The sequence below is a fragment of the Paroedura picta genome, chromosome 17 (genome assembly GCF_049243985.1).
Source record: "Paroedura picta isolate Pp20150507F chromosome 17, Ppicta_v3.0, whole genome shotgun sequence".
NCBI lineage: Eukaryota > Metazoa > Chordata > Lepidosauria > Squamata > Gekkonidae > Paroedura > Paroedura picta.
Window position 1 is genome coordinate 5,600,047 of NC_135385.1, and position 22,972 is coordinate 5,623,018.

General features: G+C 50.6%; 1 protein-coding gene across 11 annotated transcripts in view; it reads right to left on the reverse strand.

The window, feature by feature from the left end:
- TRRAP (transformation/transcription domain associated protein) overlaps window positions 1-6,701 on the reverse strand; it is a 98,239-nt gene extending 91,538 nt beyond the window's left edge. For all 11 annotated transcript variants that reach the window (XM_077317195.1, XM_077317194.1, XM_077317196.1 and 8 more), the window contains exons 1-5: window positions 6,571-6,701; window positions 4,771-4,933; window positions 3,620-3,669; window positions 1,636-1,746; window positions 469-573 (exon numbers count right to left, since the gene is read on the reverse strand). In XM_077317195.1, the coding sequence (XP_077173310.1) occupies window positions 469-573; window positions 1,636-1,746; window positions 3,620-3,669; window positions 4,771-4,870 (366 nt within the window). In that variant the 5' untranslated portion in view covers window positions 4,871-4,933; window positions 6,571-6,701. The remainder of the gene's footprint in view (window positions 1-468; window positions 574-1,635; window positions 1,747-3,619; window positions 3,670-4,770; window positions 4,934-6,570) is intronic.
- Between the last annotated feature and the right edge of the window lie 16,271 nt (window positions 6,702-22,972).

The following is a 22,972-nucleotide window of genomic DNA, read 5'->3' on the forward strand; positions in this document are numbered from 1 at the left end:
TACCTTCATGGACCTTTGATATTAATAGATCCAAATTACATGGCTTAAAATATAAAGTATAAAGTATATAAAATATAAGGTAGTGGGTTGAAGATTTTGTTTGCATCCCTGAAAAAAAACAACAACTAAGAAATAGGTTTACTGAGGAAGTAAAATACGCAAACGAGATTTTATACCTAGGAATTCGTACTGAAAAAAGCTTTTTGCCTTCGCCAGCTTGGAAATTGCTTTCTGTTTATTATTCTATATGATGATTTTGCAGCAATACTTTTTGACTTGGCCTCATATTAGACTTAGACAACCATACCCACAAGTGCATGAGAATCGCAAGACATTGCAGTGATGTTTAATTGTTTTCCCTGCACTTCCAGCTCTCCCTACAGCCACGGAGCTGTGAATGGAGGGAAATCTCTGCCTCAGACAAGCAAACAAAAAACGGCAGCTATTTAGCATCTTAAGGTACGGTACCTCTAGAAACCTGAACATCACAGAGAGGATATTTTTGGTGTGCGGTCGAAGGTGTTCGTTCGTTGGTATTCGGTGGATTATTTCCAGAACTAGCTTCCTCAGTTGCTTGGGAGACAGAAATATATTGTTTTGAGACAACACAATTATAGGTATCGAATACTGGGAGGTTGTGCGACTGTTCCTTAGAGAGAGTCACTCATTGGCGCTCAGTCAAAATGCCGATACGTACAACAATTAGCGTCCCTTCCAATTTTCAAGCTACTGCGAGCAAAATATCTAGAAAACTATGCCGTATCTTTCCTTTTTTGCTCCTGACATTTACAGAACCATAGAATAAATGACATTTATAGAATCACAGAATCATAGAGTTGGAAGGGGTCACACAGGCCATCTAGTCCAACCCCCTGCTCAATGCAGGATCAGCCCAAAGCATCCTAAAGCATCCAAGAAAAGTGTGTATCCAACACACACTGAAGGAATTTATATTCCTGCAGTGGAAATAAGACCCACAAAACCCCAAAAAGGAACACTTAATCGATGTTAACATACATGTGTGCTGACCTGGTTAGCCCAGGCTAGCCTGATTTCTCCGGATCTTAGAGGCTAGGACAACGTACTGATTAACAACACCACGGATGGTCGAAAGATAGACCTATGTGGCCCTCACGCTCTAAAGAGATGGGGCGGCCTGTTCAGAATTATAATTCTGTCTTGAGATTTAATTTCAATGCCAAGAATTGTAGAGTTTAATATAGAGGGAGGGAGGGAGGGAGGGAGGGAGGGAGGGAGGGAGGGAGGGAGGGAGGAAGGAAGGAAGGAAGGAAGGAAGGAAGGAAGGAAGGAAGGAAGGAAGGAAGGAAGGAAGGAAGGAAGGAAGGAAGGAAGGAAGGAAGGAAGGAAGGAAGGAAGGAAGGAAGGAAGGAGATTGGAAATGGGGAAGGAAGGAATTTCCAACACTGCAGTCTTACAAAGAGCTCTGCCATTGTAGGCACGTTAACTTACAATGGACCTAGAGATGACCGTGATTCTGCTAAGGATTGCAGGCTGGCTAAAAAGCAGAGGGTAAACACATCTATTGGGATCCCAATTCTGCAGCACTCTACACGCAGTTTACTTCACTGCCCAGCCATACTGCTGTGCTATCCTCCGCAAGATTTAACCAGGTACCTGTGCTGGTTTTTCCTGTAGGAATTGAACCTCTCCATCTTGAAGAAAAGTCAGAAACCGGGGGATGATGTGTTCCAGGAACGTGGAATACTGAGGGGATGACGTCACATTCTAGAAAGGGGGGAGAGAAGGCTTTTAAGGAAGCAAAAACCTCCATTCTGCAGACTGATTCGAAAAGATTTCTCCCTCAACCTACCCAAACGTCCTGTGAGGTCAAGGGAAAATATAAGAACCTCAGAAGAGCCCAGCTGGGTCAGACCAGTGAGGGTCCATCCAGTCCAGCATCCTGTTTTGGGCAGTGTTCAACCAGCTCCTCTGGATGGCCAACCACAGGGAATAGAGGTTGAGGCCTTCCCCTGGTGATCCCTGGCTCCAAGGAAGCTCGCTTGACCTCAACCAGCTTTCTCCTGGCCCCCACCTGGTGGAACGAGCTCCCAGAGGAGATCAGGGCCCCAGCAGAACTAGAACAATTCCATAGGTCCTGCAACAGGGAGCTTTTCCGACAGGCGTTTGGTTGATGTTGACCAGAACCGACATCTTCCACTAATCATGAAATTAACACCCCAAAACCAACCAAAATTAACACTTCCCATGAAATTAACATCCCAAAACCAACCAAACATGGGACCACCTCTTTGTTTTGGTTGTGAATTTACTGTTCACAGTGTTTATTGTTGTTCTATTGTTATTTATGTTTACCGACTTTCTCTGTTTTGTTCCTATGTTTTGTGTGAACCGCCCTGACCCTTAAATATAACAAACAAACATCAGAAGATGGATCAAACCAGAGGTCCATCTGGCCCAGCCTCCTGTCTCACACAGTGGTCAAAATGCTACAACAGTGTGGGAGACACGGCTGGAAAATTACCAAAACAACAGAGGTGGGGGGGGAGGGGAAACCTGGTGCCTGAAACAGGACAATTTCAAATGCCATAAACAAACTTGCTTGCTATGTTTTCCTTTGTTTGATTTTGCTTGCAGGGACACACAAAACAATTCCACTCTGCCACGCAGCTGTGGCCACAACAGAGGAGACTTGGCAGGAATCAATAAGTACTAAAACATACATGCAGTTTTCGTTTGTTGTAAGTAAATGAATTTACAACCACAGGACTAGCGGCTGAGGCCTTCCCAAGAGAAGAACACCAGAAGAGCCCTGCTCGGTCAGAGCAATGGTCCATCTAGTCCAGAATCCTGTCTCAAAGAGTGGCCAAAGGGTTCATCTGAAGGACCAGCCACAGGACACAGAGACCGAGGCCTTCCTCTGATAAGAACATAAGAGCCCTGCTGGATCAGACCAGGGGTCCATCTAGTTCAACATCTTGCCTCACACAGTGGCCAACCAGTTCCTCTTGAGGGCCAGCAACAGAGCATGGAGGCTGATGCATAGAAGCATAGAAGCCAAGGCCTTCATAAGAAAATCAGAGGATCAGACCAGGGGTCCATTTAGTCCAGCATCTTGCCTCACACAGTGGCCAACCAGTCCTCCTGGAGGGCCAACAACAGGGCACAGAGGCCAAGGCTTTCATGAGAACATCAGAAGAGCCCTGCTGGATCAGACCAGTGAAGTTCCATCTAGTCCAGCATCCTCCCTCACACAGTGGCCAACCAGTTCCTCTGGAGGGCCAACGACAGGACACACTGTGCCTTCTGGCAACAAATTCCACATTTCAATCCCTCCCTGTGTAAAGTAGTACTTCCTTTTTTCCATCCAGAACCTACTGCCCATGAGTTTCGTTGAAAGCCCCCAAGTTATAATATTTGAGGAAATGGAGTAAAAGTTCTCTCTGTCAACCATCTCTACCCCGTGCATAATTTTAATAAACTTCTATCATGCCCCCACCCCCTTCGTCTTCCAAGTTATGCCCTTCCAAATCTATGGGCTTCCAGGGGGGTGGCTGAACCTCTTGCATACCACCAAGCCTTCCAGTAACACCCCCCTCCCCAGGGGACAATCCTGAAACCAGAAAAGCAGTCTAGATACCTCAAAGTTTTCACTGACTTCTTGCATCATCTTCAGCTTCGTTTCGTCCGCTGACCAGGAGAAAAGCAAAGACAAATAACCCGACAAGTATAAACATTCAAGAGCGATGCAGTCAAAAGCAGTCAGCCGACTCAAAGAAGCAATCAGATCTTATCAGTCGGGCTCTCACGACCCCCAAAAAATGGGAAGTAGCTACAAAACCACAACTCTGCAGTCACACCGAGCCAGGATTCCCAATCGCACATCTTTACGCGCACACAAACACACCCAAGACGCACGCACAGACACACTCACTCACTCACGCACAAACACACATGGTTTGTTTGTTCGGGTTTTTTTAACAGGGTTCGAGAATGTAGTCTTCATCATTTTGCTTCTCTGTAAAAGCGGGGCTCACGAGACGACGGCGGCAGCCGACATTTTGCAGCTCAGTGCAACAGTGGGCTGAAAACCCACAGCCACCCGGGGGCACGTACACACCCTCTGCCTCCAGAATGTGAATTTTCCCCCTGCTGTGCGGCGTTTGGCACGGTTCACTGCATTCACACCAACACCGAACACGGTTAACAACGACTCTGTCTCCTCTTAAACCAGGACTCACAAGCTCTGATCCACGACAGACACGCCTGGGCATCAGTGTAAAGCAGGCGCGGCCAAACTGTGGCTCTCCAGACGTCCGTGGACTACAATGACCATGAGCCCCTGCCGGCGCCGGCAGGGGCTCATGGTCATTGTAGTCCACGGACGTCTGGAGAGCCACAGTTTGGCCGCCCCTGGTGTAAAGAGTTGGACGGAGATCCGGGAGGCCCACCCCGGCACCCCCACTCTGCCACGGAAGCTTAGTGGGTGATCCTGAGACATTCTCAGCCTCACCTACCTCCCAGGGCATCCACACACATGACGGACATGGGAACCCAAGACGGGCTGCCAATTTCCAAGTCAAGAGTTTGACAAGGACCCAAAATGACTTGACACTACTCGTCTTTCCTCCATCACAGCCCTGTGAGGTAGGTTTGGCAGAGAGCCTGTAGCTGGCCAAGTCACCCAGTGAGTTTCTACGACACAGAGGGGATACCACTGGGGGTCTCCCATCACATCTGTAGCAGGCCAAACCCCAGATATTTGAGAGAATACCCTAAAAAAAGACTTACGTGTGTTGACATCCGTTAAGGCTGCCACAAACTGGAGATATTTCTTCATTAACGTGGTTTGGTCAACCACGGTGGGTCCTTGCGTGGAAACGAACGCCATTTCTCTTTGGGATCCCGCCAGCACTCAAAAGAAACGGATCGGAGATCACAAGCAGCAGCCCGCCTGTCCACAAGAAAGAAACAAAACACAGAAGGCAAGATAAAATGTAACAGTCCAGCACACACAGTGGGAGCCCGAGATCAGGTTCGATCGGGACCTCCTGGGTCATCTAGTCCAACCCCCTGGACTATGCAGGACACTCACAACCCTTTTGCTCATCCACTGTCACCTGCCAGCCCCTTAAACTTTCACGCTGCCCCTTAGTTTCCCTGGCCAACACCCGTGCACCGAGAACTAGACACATTGAATTCAGCCCGACCTGTGGGAGCTCTGTGAGAACAGCACTATCAGGGATGTGATGAGCCCAAGGTCACCCAACCGGCTGCACATGGAGGAGCCAGATTAAAAGCCTCTGCTCTTAACCACTACACCAAGCTGGCTCCCTTTCTTGAGAGAGAGATTTACAGTCATTTAGACCAGCGTTACAATTAGCGTCACAGTTCAATGATATAAGAAATTTCAATTCTTATTCTCAGAGGAATTTCAATTTCAATTCTCAGAGGAAAGGGAAGGCGACTGTAAGCCACTTTGAGCCTCCTTCAGGTAAAAGCGACATATAAGAACCAACTCTTCTTCTTCAATAATATGAAACATACATATATATACACACACACATCCTGAATTCTTTCCTGAGTATCTTGACCTTTTAAAAATTCTTGTATGTTTCATCTCGTCTGGAAGTTGCTGACCAGCTTGGTGCTGTGGTTAAGAGCGACAGCCTGATCCGGTGACCTGGGTTTGATCCCCCGCTCTTCCTCCACATGCAGCCGCTTGGGTGACCTTGGGCCATGGACAGTTCTCTCAGAGCTCTCTCAGCCCCTTGTGGGGAGAGGGAGGTGATTGTAAGCTGCCTTGAGGCTCCTCTGTGTAGTGAAAAGTGGCCTACAAAAACCAACTCTCCTTCTTCTACCGTATCCCAAGTCTGACTCTCGGTTCATTTGGTGAAAGAAGGAAAACAAGGGAGAGGGAAGGAGGCACATCCCTTGTGGGTGCATTAAACCCCTGCAAGGGGGTCCCAACTGTGGCTCCCCAGACGCCCAGCAGGCAGAGGCTCATGGGAATTGTAGTCCACGGGCACCTGGGGAACCACCGTTGGGCCACCCCTAACCTTCAGCCTAATTGGGGAGTCACTATAAATCAGGGATAGTCAAACTGCGGCCCTCCAGATATCCATAGACTACAATTCCTATGAGCCCCTGCCAGCGTTTGCTGGCAGGGGCTCATTGGAATTGTAGTCCATAGACACCTGGAGAACCACAGTTTGACTACCCTGGCTACAAATAATAATAATTAATAAATATGCAAAATAGCAGACGACCCCCCCCCCGCCTTCTTCCACCAGCTTCCCCTCCCCGCACCAAGCCACGCCCCTTGGCCACGCCCCCACGCCCCAAATCCTTCCAAGCTTCCTTCGAGACCCCTTTAACACAAGGGCCACACGCGAGCCACGCCCCCTCATCAGCATAGCCCCGCCCTCCGAGCCGCTGATCAGCATAACCCCGCCCTCGGTTCGGTTCATCTGCATAGCCCCGCCCCTCCCGCTTTCCCCGCTCAGCGGTGCAGAAAACGAGGGGGGGCTTCAACGGAGCCACGCCCCCTTTCCCCGCCCCCCACCGCGGCCCCTCTCTTCACCGCCTCACCTGCCCAGGCCGCTCCGGTCGCCCCATTGCCCTCCTTTGTCGCTCCTCCAGCCCCGCTGCGGCCACTCCGGCGCATGGGCAAAGCGTCCCTGCCCGCCTCCCTGCTCAGGCCGGGCCGCGGCGGAAGCGCCTGGCGTCACTTCCGGTCCCCCTCCTCCGCCGGAGGTTAATTTCCGGTGATGCGCCGGCGCTCGGAACGCCGGCGCGCGCCTCGCCATAGAGAAACAACGACACAGAGCGACCACGGAGGGCCGGTCCTCTCCCGGAAGTCGGCGCCGTGCGCCGCTCTAGGCTTTCCCCCTCTATGCTCCCCGCTTTCCAGGCGATGCGAGCCGCCTGTCAATCAGCTTTCCTGTAGCTGCTAGCTTTCTCCTTGCAGGGGGCGTAGCTAGCGGTGCAATCCCAGGCTGGCCCAGCGAGGCGGGGAAGTCGGAGGAGGAGGCATGCATGAGCTGGAAAAGGATTTTCCTTTTCCCCTCCCGGTTTCAAAAAGGAATTTATTGTATTGCAAGAAGCTCCTCCTGGCTTGCAGGGAAACAACGGGGAAGGATCCTGTTAATGCGCAGCTGTGTTTCTCGGGAGTAAGAGCCGACAAAAAGAGTCTCTATCCGTTTCCATCAACTGTTCCATCCCTTTATTTATTCCATCCTCCCTCCTTCCTTTCTTAATTCTCCTTCCTTCCGTCTTCCTCCCTCCCTCTCTTCTCTCTTCATCTTTCTGTCTTTCCCTCTCTTCCTTCTATTTTTCCTTCCTTCCTAATTTGGGTTTTTATAACGCCCTTTCCTGCAAAAAACCCAACACATCCACAATGTTGAAGGTACAATAAACACATTAAAACATGATGAAATGCAGTCCCTTCCCACCATCTGCACTGGTCAGGGGGGCATCATCAATACACCCCCACAAGAAGCAGCGAGAGAGGGAGAACGTAGAGAGGGTTCCCACTTGAGACTTAGGCTGCCATGGGGTGCTCCATATTTAAGACTGGCAATCCCTGCATGCTAGATTTGGCATTGTTTGGGGTGGTCATCTTACATTTGGGGTTTCCTTTCTTCGGCCCATAAACAGCCATCAAGCAGTTGGACTTTTCATCATCTTGCAATCCTCAACTGGCTCTCGGGGTTTCAGCCTGGGCTACGGAATTGTCATTTGTCAGGTTTGCCTTCCTGTGCCTATCATGCCAGCAACCAAACGCCAGTAATTCTGACCTCATCTGACCTTCGGCCGATCCCAGATCTCTCAGAGCTCTCTCAGCCCCACCTACCACACAGGGTGTCCATCTCTCAGCTCCACCTGCCTCACAAGGTGTCTGTTGTGGAGAAAGGAAGGGACGGTGATTGCAAGCCACTTGGAGAGACATGAGGCTTGCTGAGTGACCTTGGTCCAGTCCCAGTTCTCTCCAAGCTCTCTCAGCCCCACTTACTTCACAGAGTATCTGTTGTGGGGAGAGGAAGGCAATTGTAAGCCGCTTTGAGACTCCTTTGGGCAGCGAAAGGCAGGGTACAGAAATCAACTCTCCTTTTACTACGTCTCTCAGACCAGTAGGAGAAGAAGCGGTTTTCCTGCATATAATATTTTTTAATGCTGATCTATGGAATCATTAATTTCAAGTTGCAGGCTTTTGACCTTCTGTCTTTTGAAAAAGAAGAGGGAGGAATCTCTTGAGCTACAAAATGAACTGCGGATGAAGCAAAAGGAACTCATCTGAAGACCTGATTTCGTTCACCTTCAAGTTCAGTGACCTGGAAAAAAGGAGCATTCGGTTCAAGAGATGAAAATTGCTGATTTAAATCCAAAGGCTTGGCGGGGCAAAGACAGGCAAGGAAGCTGAGAGAAGCAGAAAGCGGCCACTGTGAACCTCTTCGTTATGCAACTCAGGAGGCAAAACTGGAGGGGAAGCCAGCCCAGCAAAGAAATGGAGTTCCTGGGACACAGAATCTCTGGACAGAGACTCAATGGAGGTTCACATTAACAGAAAGAGAAGCTCCTTGCTGCCGCAGATCTTAAAAACTATTGGGCTGCAGGGGACAGCTCCAGTTTTGCCATGCTCAGACACCATTATCTGGGCCCTACTGGCAAGAATTTGGGAACGCTGTAATGTCACATGGGAGGGGTGTGATCCCCCCTCGTCCCCACGTGGGAGAAGTGAACCCTCCCCGCCATTCCTTTCTCCCAGGCTAAAATTCTCCGGCAAGCTGTTCATTAGATCCAGCAGGAAAAGAAAAAAAAAAGAGAGATCTTAATCCTATCTTCCTAAGTATCCTCGTTGTAATAATGTAATTTCAGGGTGGAGGTTCTTCTATTCCACTGTTCTGTAACGCCATCTAGTGGCCACTGATATGACAGCGCTATGTGGCTGCAAGAAGAAGAAGAAGAGTTGGTTCTTATATGCCGCTTTTCTCTACCCGAAGGAGTCTCAAAGCGGCTTCCATTTGCCTTCCCTTTCCTCTCCCCACAACAGACACCCTGTGAGGTGGGTGAGGCTGAGAGAGCCCTGATATTCCTGTTCGGTCAGAACAGCTCGCCAGATTAGACGTTGGTGCTCCTACCCACAACACCAAGCTGGCCAGTAGCCGCTTGCATGCTTACGGTCTTAAGACGGGAGACCAACCTCAGCCCAGCTTGTCCCTTGTGGGGATGCTTCGGCAGAGGTAGACGGGGCTAGTGACCGGTCTCTTTTAATTCCTCTGCTCTGCAACTGGGAATACATCAGCCATCAACTGCTTTTGACATTTTTATTCCCTGTACTATGTTTTTCACACTGGAGTGGAGCCCAAAGGACTGATAATTTGGTAACCTTACAAACTCCGCTTGTTCTTCTAGGAAGGCTCTACATCTACAGCTAAACGCCTTCCCTCTGCTGTGTATCTGTTAGATATTTTCATGATGCTAGTCTACTGCTTAAAAGAGTGGTAAGGCAACCGTCTGAAAGCTTTGCCCATGAGGCTGGGAGTTCAATCCCAGCAGCCGGCTCAAGGTCGACTCAGCCTTCCCTCCTTCCGAGGTCGGTAAAATGAGTCCCCAGCTTGCTGGGGGGTAAACGGTCATGACTGGGGAAGGCACTGGCAAACCACCCCGTATTGAGCCTGCCCTGAAAACGCTGGAGGGCATCACCCCAAGGGTCAGACATGACCCGGTGCTTGCACAGGGGATACTTTTACCTTTACCTTTTAGTCTACTGCTTATTAACTCTCTCCTCATAGATGTCTTCTGGCGGTTTCCATTTCACTGTCTGAAGAAGCTTGTGTGGACACGGAAGCTCACCCTGAGTAAAACTTGACTGACGGTGCCACTGATCTGAAACTTTGCTGTATTACGTCAGACCCACATGGCGAATGACCTGAATTTCCCTTTGCCGAGTTGCCCTTAAAACGTTTTTAAATGAAAATAGTTTTGATGTTTCAAGGTCAACCTGGTTGCCTCACAGGCCACTTTTGGGCTGGCACCTGGCCCAGATCCGAGGGATCAGCCTTGCAAATCAGCTAATGCTGCCCGGCTGTTTATACAATTGATAAAAAAAAATGTCAGCTACCCATTTAATTTCCGTGTTCCTTCCTTACACAAAAAGATCCAAGAGGGGAGTTAATAATAGAGCCGGAACAAGGGCCCAACCTTCAGTTTGGATCACAGACATCTCCTCCGCCAGCCATCCCACCACAGATTCCAAAAAGGCAACCATCTGTCACATAAATCCACCTTTCCCAATATGACTTGAGCAAGGCAGGGGCTCATGGTAATTGTAGTCCATGGACATCTGGAGATCCACCGTTTGGCCACTCCTGGATTGGAGTTACTTTACAGTCGAAGACCAGGGCTTCAGGTCCCACTTGCTCATCAAGCTTCAAAGGGCGACTGAGGGGGCAGTTACAGTTCTGTCAGAGCTCTCTCCGCCTCATTGATCTCTCAGGGTGTCTGTTGTGGGGAGAGGAAGGGGAGGCAGTTGAAAGCTGCTATCAGGTAGTGAAAAGCAGGGTACGAAAAGCCTGAAGAACGATCGGCCGGTCCTTTCCTCTCAACCTAGTATACCTCGCAGGGTCGTTGTGGGGCTCAAATGGAGAAAATACAGTACATTGCCTTGAGGTCCTTAAGGAGAGGGAAGAAAAAGGGATAAAGATGTGACAAAGCAAGAGACAGTGAGAGGTCACCCATCCAAGGACCAACCAGGGCTGACCCCGAATAGCTTCCGGGGTCTGGGGTCCAAATTTGTACAAACTTTGAGTCCAGCGCCCCCTTTAAGGCCACCAAAGTCTCATTCTGAGCAGGAGCCAGGAGACCTTTCCCATTTAGAAGATATTCACAAAGATGCACATGAAAGCTTTTGACCAGAATCAAGGTGCCTTCAAGGTGCCCCAGGATTTACAGTCACTCCAATTCTCAATAATTGTGCATGTATTTTCTACTCTGGCCAGCAGGTGGCGACCCAGCATAAGGATAAACCAGCAAAACCAGTCCGGGTGACCAAACTGTAGCTCTCCAGATGCCCATGGACTACAATTCCCATGGGCCCCTGGCAGGGGCTCATGGGAATTGTAGTCCATGGACATCTGGACAGCCACAGGTGGGCCACCCCTGCATTAGAAGATACAACCCAGGATGGAGAACAAGACTTGAAATGTCTGGAAGAGCCCTAGAACAGGGACGGCCCAGCTCTGACTCTCCAGATGTCCGTGCTGGCAGGGGCTCATGGGAATTGTAGTCCATGAACATCTGGAGAGCTACAGTTTGACCGCCCCTGCCCTAGACCATTTTTATTTTACCTGGAAGGGTCTTGTGTGCCGAGGCCTCTCTGGCATTTCCAGCCTGTCCTCAAACAGTGAAACCTTTCGGCAGCGATGGGCCGGCCCCAGTTCTCTCAGAGCTCTCTCAGCCCCACCTCCCTCACAAGGTGTCTGCAGTGGGGAGAGGAACCGTAAGCTGTGTTGAGACTCCTTCAGATAGGAAAAAGAGGGGTGCGAAAAAAACAGCTCTTCTTCTAGTTGGGCAATTCCTGAAAATTTGGGGGTGAAGCCTCAGGCGAGGAGAGCATAACACCATAGAGGCCACTCCCTAAATCTGACTCAAAAGATCGCTGCCATCTGGAGTTGGGCAGAAATTCTGGGAGATCTCTCAGCCCCACCTGGAGGTTTGCAGCTCTGGCAGAGCCCAGAGGAGACTGTATATCAGCCTAGCGACAGATCCATTTTTCAAGGGACTGAGACCACCACGGAGCCTAATTGAGCACAGAAGGGGGTATTCTTGGCGGGGAAAATTTCACGGATAAACGCAGCCCAAGGGAGCCAGTGACACACTCCACTGAGAGAGACTAGCAACTAAAAAAGACTTCACAATTGGTTTCAGCAGGTTCCTCTCTGCCAGATGGAGGGGGGTGGTGGTGCTCTGGCTTTCCGTAAGCTTGCGATGGAGGGGTGATGGTTCTACATCTGAAAGGGATGGTGCTTTGGGCCCATCTTCCTCACACACCTTCCTGGTTGTCTCTGTATTGACCTGGATGGCACCTCGCAGGGTGCCTGTGGTGGGGAGAGGAAGGGAAGGTGATTCTAAGCCTCTCGGAGACACAGGAGGCCTGCTGGGTGACCTTGGGCCATTCACAATTCTCTCAGAGCTCTCCCAGGTCCACCTGCCTCACAGGGTGTCTGTTGTGGAGAGAGGAAGGGAAGGGGATTCTTAGCTGCTTGGAGACCCATGAGGCCTGCATGGTTCTCTCAGAGCTCACTTAAGACTTGTTCCCCAGGCCTTGGATCATCCTCGTCACTCTCCTCTGCCCCCTCTCCGTTTTGTCCACGTTGTTTTGGAAGACCCTCGCGCCGGGGGGCCACGCCACGCCGCCCTTGGGATTGCTTTTCTTCTCTTTTCTTAAAAGGAAAAGGACGTTCCAAAGGATCCGTTGTATGTCGAAGAGGAAACCGAAGAAGCAAGAAGGACAGCGACGTCAACAGACTGGGGAGCGATCCCCGAGGGAAAGGAAAGATCGGGGAAACACTCATTAAAAAGATTTCCCCCAGAGCTCATCTTGTAGGGGGGGAAATCAGTGAGGTTATTAGCATGCTAGAGCTTTGAGTGGGCCGGCACTGGGGAACGGCAGAGAAAGGGCCCTTCATTAGGAGGGTTGCCGGTCTCCAAAGTATCCACTTTCCCTGGAGGAACTGCTATCCATCGTCCAGAGACAATCTGTAATAACAGAGGATCCCCAGGTCCCACCTGGAGGTTGGCATCCCTCTCTCCTCCCCAAACCCCCACCTCCCCCAAATCTCCAGGTGTTTCCAGGGGATCTCCCAGATTTACGACACCTCTCAAGGTATCTCCATCATCCGGAGACCAGTCCTAATTCCGGGATGCGTCCTGCCACTCCCTGGAGGTTGGCAAGCAGAGAACCAGGAAGGGAGACTCAGCCCCCCCCCCCTTTTGAAAAATCAAGATTTTCTCGGTTTGTTTCCCAGCGTCGCCTTCCCTTCCCAGTTCCACTGGCCTCCCCACTGGTTTCCACAACCTCCCAGATTGGGGAAGATTTGTCTGATGCAGTGTTCGTTCCTTTCGTCGAGCCGAGAGCGGGTGGAACCGTGTCACCGGTGACCCACTTTTTTTTTTTAGAGAACCGGGGTCACGTGGTGCGAGGAGAAGCGGCCGAAGCGGAGGCAACAACAACAACTACTACAGACACAGATGCTTTCCCCGAGCAGGGTTCGGCAACCCGTTACCGTGGCAACGATCCGAGCGATAAGAGCCCTGTTTTCAGGGGATTCTACCGGCGGCGTCGAGAAAGCGGCCAGCGTCCTCGACATCTCTCAGGGCCAAATTAAAACGCGTCTCGCTAGCAGACATGCACCTTTCAGTCTGAATCTGTTAAAAGGGGGAGGGGAAGGGGTAAAGGGGGTCTCAAATCCCCAGAATCACCTCCCCACTGATGCTTTTCGACCGGACAAGCTGATTCCCATAAGAACGTCAGTCCCGGGGTCCATCTAGTCCAGCATCCCCTCTCACACGGTGGCCAACCAGTTCCTCTGGAGGGCCAACAACGAGGCACAGAGATGGAGGCCTTCATGAGGACACCAGAAGAGCCCTGCTGGGTCAGACCAGAGGTCCCTCCAGTCCAGCTTCCTGTCTCACACAGAGGCCAACCAGTTCTTCTGGAGAACCAGCAACAGGGCATGGTGGCTGAGCATTAGAACATTAGAAGAGCCCTGCTGGATCAAACCCATGTGGGTCCATCTAGTCCAGGCTCCCATCTTGCACGGTGGCCAACCAGTTCCTCTGGAGCGCCGACAACATGGCACAGAGGTTGAGGCCTTCATAAGACCCTCAGAAGAGCCCTGCTAGATCAGAACAGTCCACTATTTCATCTCACACTGAGGCCAACCAGTTCTTCTGGAGGACCAACAACAGAGGCCAAGACCTTCATAAGAAGAAGAGTCCTGCTGGATCAGACCAGGGTCCATCCAGTCCAGCACTCTCTCGCTCCCCCAGTGGCCAACCAGCTTCTCTGGAAGGCCACCACAGGCCACAGAAGCCTGAGGTTCCTCCCGTTCGGTTGCCTCCTGGCCCTGCCTCTGAACATGAAGGGTGCCAACTTCAAGGCAGCTTTGGACTTGGTCCCCTCCCTCCCTGTCAATCAAGCCAGCCCATGGGCAGGATCCGAGGAAGGAGGAAGTTTGAAAGAGGGCCTTCATTTGCCCTTTGCTGTGCTTGCAAAATTGGGGGGGGGGAGGAAGACCCAAACTGCACATCTTTCCCAATGTGTCACGTTAGTGCACAACACACCCCAGTGAGCCGCATCGCATAGGGGCGATTAAGCCTGCCCCCCTGAAAGGAAGCACTTTAGATCTGATTAAGCCTAATGCATGTTTAATGCGCTGTTTGCACATTGTAAAATATGACACTATTAAAAGAGCGAACGGCGGAGGGAGAACCCGAATCTCGGGGCGTGAAAGGAACGGATCAGGGGGAAATAAATAATAGATTCCCCCTTTTTAAAAAGTCCTTTTGCTCCTTCTCACGCTACGAGAGCCCCTGTACGTGGCTGTCCATTGGCAGGCAGCAGCAGCAGTGGGGAAAGGCTGTGATTCAGCTTTAGAGCAACTGCCTGGTATGCAGGAGGTCCTGAATTTCTTCCATGCCAGGTTGGAAGGAGAATTTGCTCCAGGCTTGACTGGCCAGAGATTCTGGTTTGTGGGGACACATCATCTGGCCATGGAATCGAGGTCACCGTGGGTGGGCAGGAAGTTATGAGTATCCTGCGTTGGGCAGGGGTAGACTAGAGGACCCTGGAGGTCCCTTCCAGCTGGACCTGTTTGTGGACCTGGGAGAACTGATGCCAGGGAGAAACGACAAAATTCAGCCCGATGGATTCGAACCGGAGACCTTCCCATGCCACCGTGCCCCTCCCCAACTTCTGGTTGGAACCCAGGTGGGGGCTCGGGGAAATGAGGGGTGTCCTATTTGAACGTTGGATTAAGATAGCAGAGTTTTGCGCAGTCCTGACGGGGTGGTCCTGACCACTGCACCTAAATCTCTCGAGCAGCATTTAGCGGGAAAAGGCAACCTCCAGGAATTTCCCAGCTCTCTCCTGGGATCTTTGACACTGTGGTCTCAAATACACAAGCACCAGCAGGTTGCTTAGAAAAGATCAGGCCTGGAGGAGACAACCAATTCACACGGTATTCACCGCCCCCCTTGTTTTGCGGCATTTCTCCCCAGGCCCGTTCCTGCAGGGGTGGCACCGGTATGTGAACGCTTTCCCCTTGTGGCTGTCGTGCCTCGTTGGGGACCGACACAAGCAGGCTCGTTAATGAGTCCCTGGGAGACTAATTATTTCCCGAGCTAACGTTCTTTTCTTTCAAAAAAAACCCCGTTTTTCTCCCCGAGGCAGGTACAGAAAGCACCTGACAGCGTCCGAGTCCCCCTTCTCCTGCTTTATTGTAACAGCAACGGCGACAACCCTGTGGGGTAGGTGGCGTTGCCAACCTCCAGGCATGGCTTGGAGATCTCCTGGGTGAATTCCGATCTTCGGTTTTGCCCTGGAGGAAATGGCAGCTTGGGAGGGGGGCCTCTGTGGCATTGTGCCCTGATGAATTTCAGCCCTTCTCCCCCCAAAATAACTTGGCAAATTTTGATAAACAACCCAGGCAATCTGGTTTTCACGCACAGCTTTATCCTCCAAACTGCGTAGAGATTCCTACCAGGTCAGTTTTAAGCTTCTTATGCTTGTAATCCCAGGTCCGGGTGACATTTGAGGAACTGCAAAAATGGTTTTCTCTGCTCTCGCTTTCTCATCCCTCCCACCAGCCCATCCCACCCCCATCATCTGCAATTGGGTGAGTCATGAGTGGCGGTTACTTTGCTCATGTGCAGACCAACGCAAGTGTCGATGCAAACAGAGACTCTGGGAAGGCACCACAACGACGGGAAGGGGCGACTATTCTGCTGGAATATCTGAAAAGCAAGATGAACATCTGGGGACTCCCCCCCCAACTGGATCTCCAAGGCAGAGGATTGGCCAGGAGGGGATGCGCAAAACCTGGCAGACTCTGGAATCTCCGTTTTGGGAATTTCGCAAGAGGCAGTGGCAAGGGGTGACCTCACTGCTGGAGTCCCTGGGGAAGATAAGGAAGAGCCGGTCTTTTGTACCCCGGGTTTTATTGCCCGAAGGAATTGAAGAGCGGCCTACGAAAGGAAGGAAGGAAGGAAGGAAGGAAGGAAGGAAGGAAGGAAGGAAGGAAGGAAGGAAGGAAGGAAGGAAGGAAGGAAGGAAGGAAGGAAGGAAGGAAGGAAGGAAGGAAGGAAGGAAGGAAGGAGGTGAGAGAAGGAAGGAAGGAGGCGAGAGAAGGAAGGAAGGAAGGAAGGAAGGAAGGAAGGAAGGAAGGAAGGAAGGAAGGAAGGAAGGAAGGAAGGAAGGAAGGAAGGAAGGAAGGAAGGAAGGAATATGCAGTGGACTTCTGAGTTGTTGCAGTAGCCCAAGAATCTCTGCCCAAGTCCTCCATCTTTTTAATTCTCAGCACTAAACATTTCCTTCCTGTCACCTCCCATGTCAATTGTTGATTCTGCCTGAACCCGACCTTGCATTGGCTGCCGAAGAAGTAGGTGTGGCTGGATAGACAAACCAGCTCTTTCCCATAATACCCTTTTGATGCTCTTTGCAAGAGAATTCTCCTGCGAGAGATGGCTAAATCCCCCTGCAAACGAGCGCTGAAGTGGATTGAAAGGGGATTATTTCGCAAGTGTGAAAGCGCCAAATAACCACTAACCGGGGGGGGGGGGGTTAGGTTGCTGTGAACTAATCTTAAATTTTCTTGTAGTCAATAGGGGGAAAAATCCGGACTGTTTCAGATCCGGACAGAATCTATTCGGGCCGAATCCGATCACCCGAACCGCCCTTTGCTGGTTCGGATTCCGTCCGAATCTGAAACGGTTCCAGTTTTTTCCTGGTGCACATGCCTATTGACTACAAGAGCATTAAAAACACTTCACCACAACCTAAATTTCTCAGAGAAATCTGATTCTCTGGAGAAACAATGAGAAAATCATAGATCCAGTCCTGGGGGTAGCCACATAGGCACAAAATCTGAATCCGGTGGCACCTTGAAGGCCCAAGTTTTCTTCAAGGCGTAGTCTTTCATGGGCACACACACGTCAGAAGAAACAACAGATCATCTTTCATAAGCATTCCACGACATCGCCTGGAAAAACATGCGGCCTCCCTTGTTTGAAAGAGACCCACAGTTCTCCGTGGTGCTCAATAAATCATTTTCCTGCTCATTTGTGGAGATCAGGTATCCCCGAATGCCTTCTGCACGTTCCCTTGGGACCAGGACGAGACAGAAGGTTTCCACTTCCGAGAGCTCTCATGGCGGCCACCGTGAGCGCATCCATTTCATTTTTCATCACTGTAATGTTAATTATGCAATGATGAGCATTGGGGAATGAACCGTTCCTGGCAAAGAAAGGGGAAGGTATGACAGAAGCCCCGGGAAACTTCAAGAAAGTCACACGAGGATGCGCAAGCCCTGAACATCTGTCGCAGTGAATGCGCACGCACATGCTTTTGCTTTGCGCGTGCGTTGGTTAGCCAAGCGCCAGTGTGGTGTAGTGGCAAAGAGTGCTGGCCTGTGATCTGGAGAGCCGGGTTGGATTCCCCGCTCCTCCACACGCAGCCAGCTGGGTGACCTTGGTGGCCTCGCAGTTCTCGCACAAGTGTAATCACAGTGTGGTTCGAAGAAGAAGAAGAAGAAGAAGAAGAAGAGGAAGAGGAAGAGGAAGAAGAAGAAGAAGAAGAAGAAGAAGAGGAAGAAGAGGAAGAAGAAGAAGAAGAAGAAGAAGAAGAAGAAGAAGAAGAAGAAGAAGAAGAAGAGTTGGTCCTTATAAGCTCTACCCAAAGGAGTCTCAAAGTGGCTTCCATTCGCCTTCCCTTTCCTCTCCCCACAACAGACACCCTATGAGAGAGGTGGGGCTGAGAGAGCTCTGGTATTCCTGCTCGGTCAGAACAGCTTGCTCAGTGCTGTGACTAGTCCAAGGTCACCCAGCTGGCTGCATGTGGGGGACCGAGGAATCAAACCCGGTTCGCTAGATTAGGAGTCCACAGTCCAAATCACAACACCAGACTGGCTCAGAGCTCTCTCAGACACACCTACCTTGCAGGGGGGTGGGTTATTGTGCGGGGAGAACAGGAAAGCTGTTTGGGGACCCTTTCAGGTGGTAAAAAGCAGGGTATAAAAACAGCTGTTCTTCTTAATCCCCATGGCTGGACGTGCGCTTTCTCTCCAGGTTGCAGCCGCTGGCTTTTCGGTGCCAACACACTGGCCTTTGGGGAACATGAGACTGTAACCCAAACTCCACAGGGACCTTAAGATCCCCTGCTCACATTTTCCTATTTGTGGCCCCCTTCCAATGCGCCCGGGGCCTGGCAGAGAACGGCTGATCGAGAAAGCCAATTGATGACCAGATATTTCCATCCCGTTTTCATTCTGCACGTTGTCGTTTGCAGAGAGGGCAGTCGAGCCGCCCAAAACTGTAGTGCCGGGCCCAGACCCCCGAGCCATTCTTTAAAGGAGGCACTGGCCTCTAGGGACCGAACCTCATTTTCACTTTAATGAGCCAACCCGGCAAATCCAATTCTGGCAAAAGCGAATTGCCTTTTTTTAAATAGATGCGTGGGCCTTTTGTGTTTTTTAAATGCCTTCTCGCAAAGCTAGTTAACGCCGCAACAAATGCGCTAATTAAAGCCTTGGCAGGCGCCGAGCGTCACACCGAGCGATAAAAGATGCTTTCTGTCTCAAACCGGAGAACCCTCCTGGGGCAGGAGGAACGGGGAGAAACCCTTAGCAAGCTGAGGACACGGGGAAATTGGGGACTCTCCTGTGCAGGAGGGAAGAGCTGGGGAAATACGCCATGCATGGCACTCAGTTTAAACATTTTGGTTCTAACTGATCCTGGTTCGGGATGTGGTCAGATCTCGGAAGAAGAAGACGAAGAAGAAGAAGAAGAAGAAGAAGAAGAAGAAGAAGAAGAAGAAGAAGAAGAAGAAGAAGAAGAAGAAGAAGAAGAGGAAGAAGGAGAAGGAGGAGGAGAAGGAGAAGGAGAAGGAGAAAGAGGAGAAGAAGAAGGAGAAGGAGAAGGAGGAGGAGGAGGAGGAGGAGGAGAAGGAGAAGGAGAAGGAGAAGGAGAAGGAGGAGGAGGAGAAGGAGGAGAAGGAGAAGGAGAAGGAGAAGGAGAAGGAGAAGGAGAAGGAGAAGGAGAAAGAGGAGAAGGAGAAGGAGGAGGAGGAGGAGGAGGAGGAGGAGGAGGAGGAGGAGGAGGAGGAGGAGGAGGAGGAGAAGAAGACTTGGTTCTTAGAAGTCAGCACTCCTAACTACTACACCAAGCAGGGTGAGCTCTCGTTAGGACTTGGAGGGGATGTCCAGGGTTGCTCCACAGAGGCAGGCAATGGCAGACCCCCTCTGTTGGTCTCTGCCTTGACCTGGAAAGCTCAGCCTGGTCCGATCTCTTCAGCCCCTGGAAGCTCAGCAGGGTTGGCCCTGCCACCCAATCCATTCAGCAGGAGATGGCGAGGATTGAACCTCTATCGTCTGGAGATGAGCTGTAATAGAGGACGATATCTACCTGGGCGCCAGCACCCTTATTTTGTTTGGAAGTTCAAATCAGCTATGGCCCTTCCGGAGTTTCAAACACTGATGGCCACTAAAATCGCCAGATTTAAGCATGCTTAACTTTATTATATTGTGGTGGTTGAGTCTGGGGGGGGGGGAAGAGAAAGGGAACAAGCTCGGTTAGTTCTGTTTTTATCTGTTCTAATTTCTTCTAATTTATTCCACAAACTCGGTGCTGTGAAAAACCAGGAACGGCACCCGCCAGGGACCCGCTGTGTGTTGACAGGTCTCTAAATATTTGCTTGGCGCCCGCACCATGCAAATAAATTCTTCCAGGAAGCAATTAGATTTGTTGGGATATTGTAAACAGGCTTGGGTTATCAGGTTTGGGAGGGGGGGCATAAAATTTGAAAATATAATCTTTGAGGGACACCTGTTCAATGGAGCCGTCGTACCCTGTTGGGGTCTTGTGTGATTTCGTCTTGCTTTTGGGCTCGAAAAGTCTACCAATCCTATGGGAGGTGAGCGACGGAATGAAAAAGACTTGAATCCAGCTTCTAAGTTGGAAGGAGCTGCCATGCATCAACAGCAGTTTTGGGCTGGGGGGGGGGCAAGCAGCGTTGGTGGGCAGCGAGGCCGCAAAGGAAAGCTCTGCAAACTTGGGGGTGGAATGAGCCGGGTGCGAGACGCGGCACCCAGCCTGGTTTTTGAGCAAAACTCCTACCACTTAGCTCTATAGCTTATCTTCAGCTGCTGCCAGAAACACAATTTCAAAATGAGATCTTCTTCAGTGGCCAGTAAGAATCCATGCGGGGGTCCCGCCAACTTTCTAAAAAATGCTTGTCGGGCATCAGGTAAGGTGCCTGCTAGCTCCACTTCACCCGGGCACCCTGTTGGGGAAGCCTGACCTAGGCCTAGTCTGCACACAATAGATAATGCATTTTCAAAGCGCTTTAGAAGTAGATTTTCCTGTTCTGCACAGGAAAATCCAGCTGCCAAAGCACATTGAAAGTGCATTATCCTATGTGTGCGGAATGGGCCCTAGACGAATGAACGCCCAGGAGAAAGATCCGTGGCGGGGGAAATGCGGGGAATAAATGCAAGATCTGAACTCCGGTGTGTGAAAACTAGACAATGGCAACTGCACACCCAATTTTGAGAAACAACCTTTCTCCATCCATACACCTCCTCGCCCCCCCCCCCTGCTCGGAGGGAAAAATAACTGGGTTTTTATTTAGACCCTATTTATATCTGACAACTCCCAGGAGTCTGTTTTTCCCTGGGTGTCACATTATTTCTGAATCGTGCGTGATAAGGATCAGATCAGCGGTGCCACTAAATCTTCTCCGCCCCCCCCTTTTCTTTTTAATTAATTGCCGATAGGAAGTTTGTCAAGAATAATACACTGCAAAACAATTTACCCCATTACTTATAACCCTCAACGTGCAAATCCACCGTCGCAGGCAGCTCTAGGTGACTTGCGTAATTACAGGGACTAATTTTTCATCTCGGAAAGGAAATCTTGTTAGCCGATGTGGAGACAAGCTACAAAGCTTGGTGGCGGGATCAGATTTCCACCGAGGCTTGGGAAATTCCTGGGGATTTGGGGGAGTGACAGCTGGGGAGGGCAGTGCCCGGGAGGGGGAAGGAGACACCTCAGGCTTCCTCAACAGAAATTTTGTGAAAATCTGGGCTTCTCCAATTGGGTGGGGGTTAATTAATGTTTGATATGTTTTTTTTAATTGTAGGGCGATATGATCATATATAGCAGGGGTAGTCAAACTGCGGCCCTCCAGATGTCCATGGACTACAATTCCCACAAGCCCCTGCCAGCATTCGCTGGCAGGGGCTTCTGGGAATTGTAGTCCATGGACATCTGGAGGGCCGCAGTTTGACTACCCCTGATATATAGTCATGCCGACCTGCTCCCCTCCTCCCAAAATGGTCAACGATATGTCTAGAGGGGTGGGAAAGGGAACGGTCCCGGACACATAAATCCTTGCTGCCTGAGGGTCTTCACATGCAGTAGTGACTGAGATCCAGAGAAGTCTGCTCTTTTCTGCCGATTGAGAAGTTCAGGACTCAAAAGCCGAAATCAGCGACAGGGGCCACCTCTGACTGCATTCCCGTGCCTGGCCTGTCACTGCGTGAAAACAAATGACTTGGGGAAAGGAAACATTTTTCACCGGGAGCAATTACACCCAAGTCGCTCTGAAACACGGTTACGAATGGGGACGTCGAGGCAAATTAAATCTTCCGTGAGTAATGGACTTATTAACTTCGTAATGGGGAAAGCTCTCCCCGCTACCCACAACGAGAACATTACAGTCCTAGAAATGTAATACTTGGTCACGACGGAAGGCTCGAAAAATTTTTTTTTTCCGGGATTTCCTTCGTTGTGGTTTGCCGAGTGTAGAGTTGCGCAAAAGGGAGGGTAGGCTATCATTCTCGATCATGGGGGTGGCAGAAAGGGCCGTGGTTCAACTGCGGAGACTCTGCTTAGCATGCGGAAGGTTGCAGGTTCAATCCCCAGTGTCTCTAGTTAAAAGGACGAGGTCAGGGCTCTCTCAGCCTCACCTCCATTACTGGGTGTCTGTTGTGGGGAGAGGAAAGGGAAGGCGATTGGAAGCCGCTTTGAGCCTCCTTCGGGCAGAGAGAAGCAGCATCTAAGAACCAACTCTTCTTCTTCTTCTTCTTCTTCTTCCTTCTTCTTCTTCTTCTTCTTCTTCTTCTTCTTCCTTCTTCTTCTTCCTTCTTCTTCTTCTTCTTCTTCTTCACTTGCGGCAGCAACCATGGCCAAGGCCGACTTGGCATCCGAGATCAGGAATGACACACCAACCCAGCCACCTGAAAGGGCAGAAAGGAATGCCTAAATCCTTTATCGGCCTAGAAAACTATTGCAACAAAATCGGGATAAATAGACATCAAGGTCACCGTTGAATAAAATGACAGGATGGATACAAAGAGCCCTATGAAGTCATGGAGGAGGAGGAGGAAAAGAAGAAGAATCACAGAGCTCAGTTCCCAGGGAGAGGAGGAGGAGGAGGAGGAGGAGGAGGAGGAGAAGAAGAAGAAGAAGAAGAAGAGTTGGTTTTTATGCCCCACTTTTCTCTACCTGAAGGAGTCTCAAAGCAGCTTACAGTCGCCTTCCCTTTCCTCTCCCCACAACAGACACCCTTTGAGGTGGGTGAGGCTGAGAGAGCTCTGACAGGACTGCTCTGTGAGAACAGCACTATCAGGACTGTGACGAGCCCAAGGTCAAGCAGCTGGTTGCATGTGGAGGAGCGGGGAATCAAACCTGTCTCACCTGATTAGAAGCTACCGCT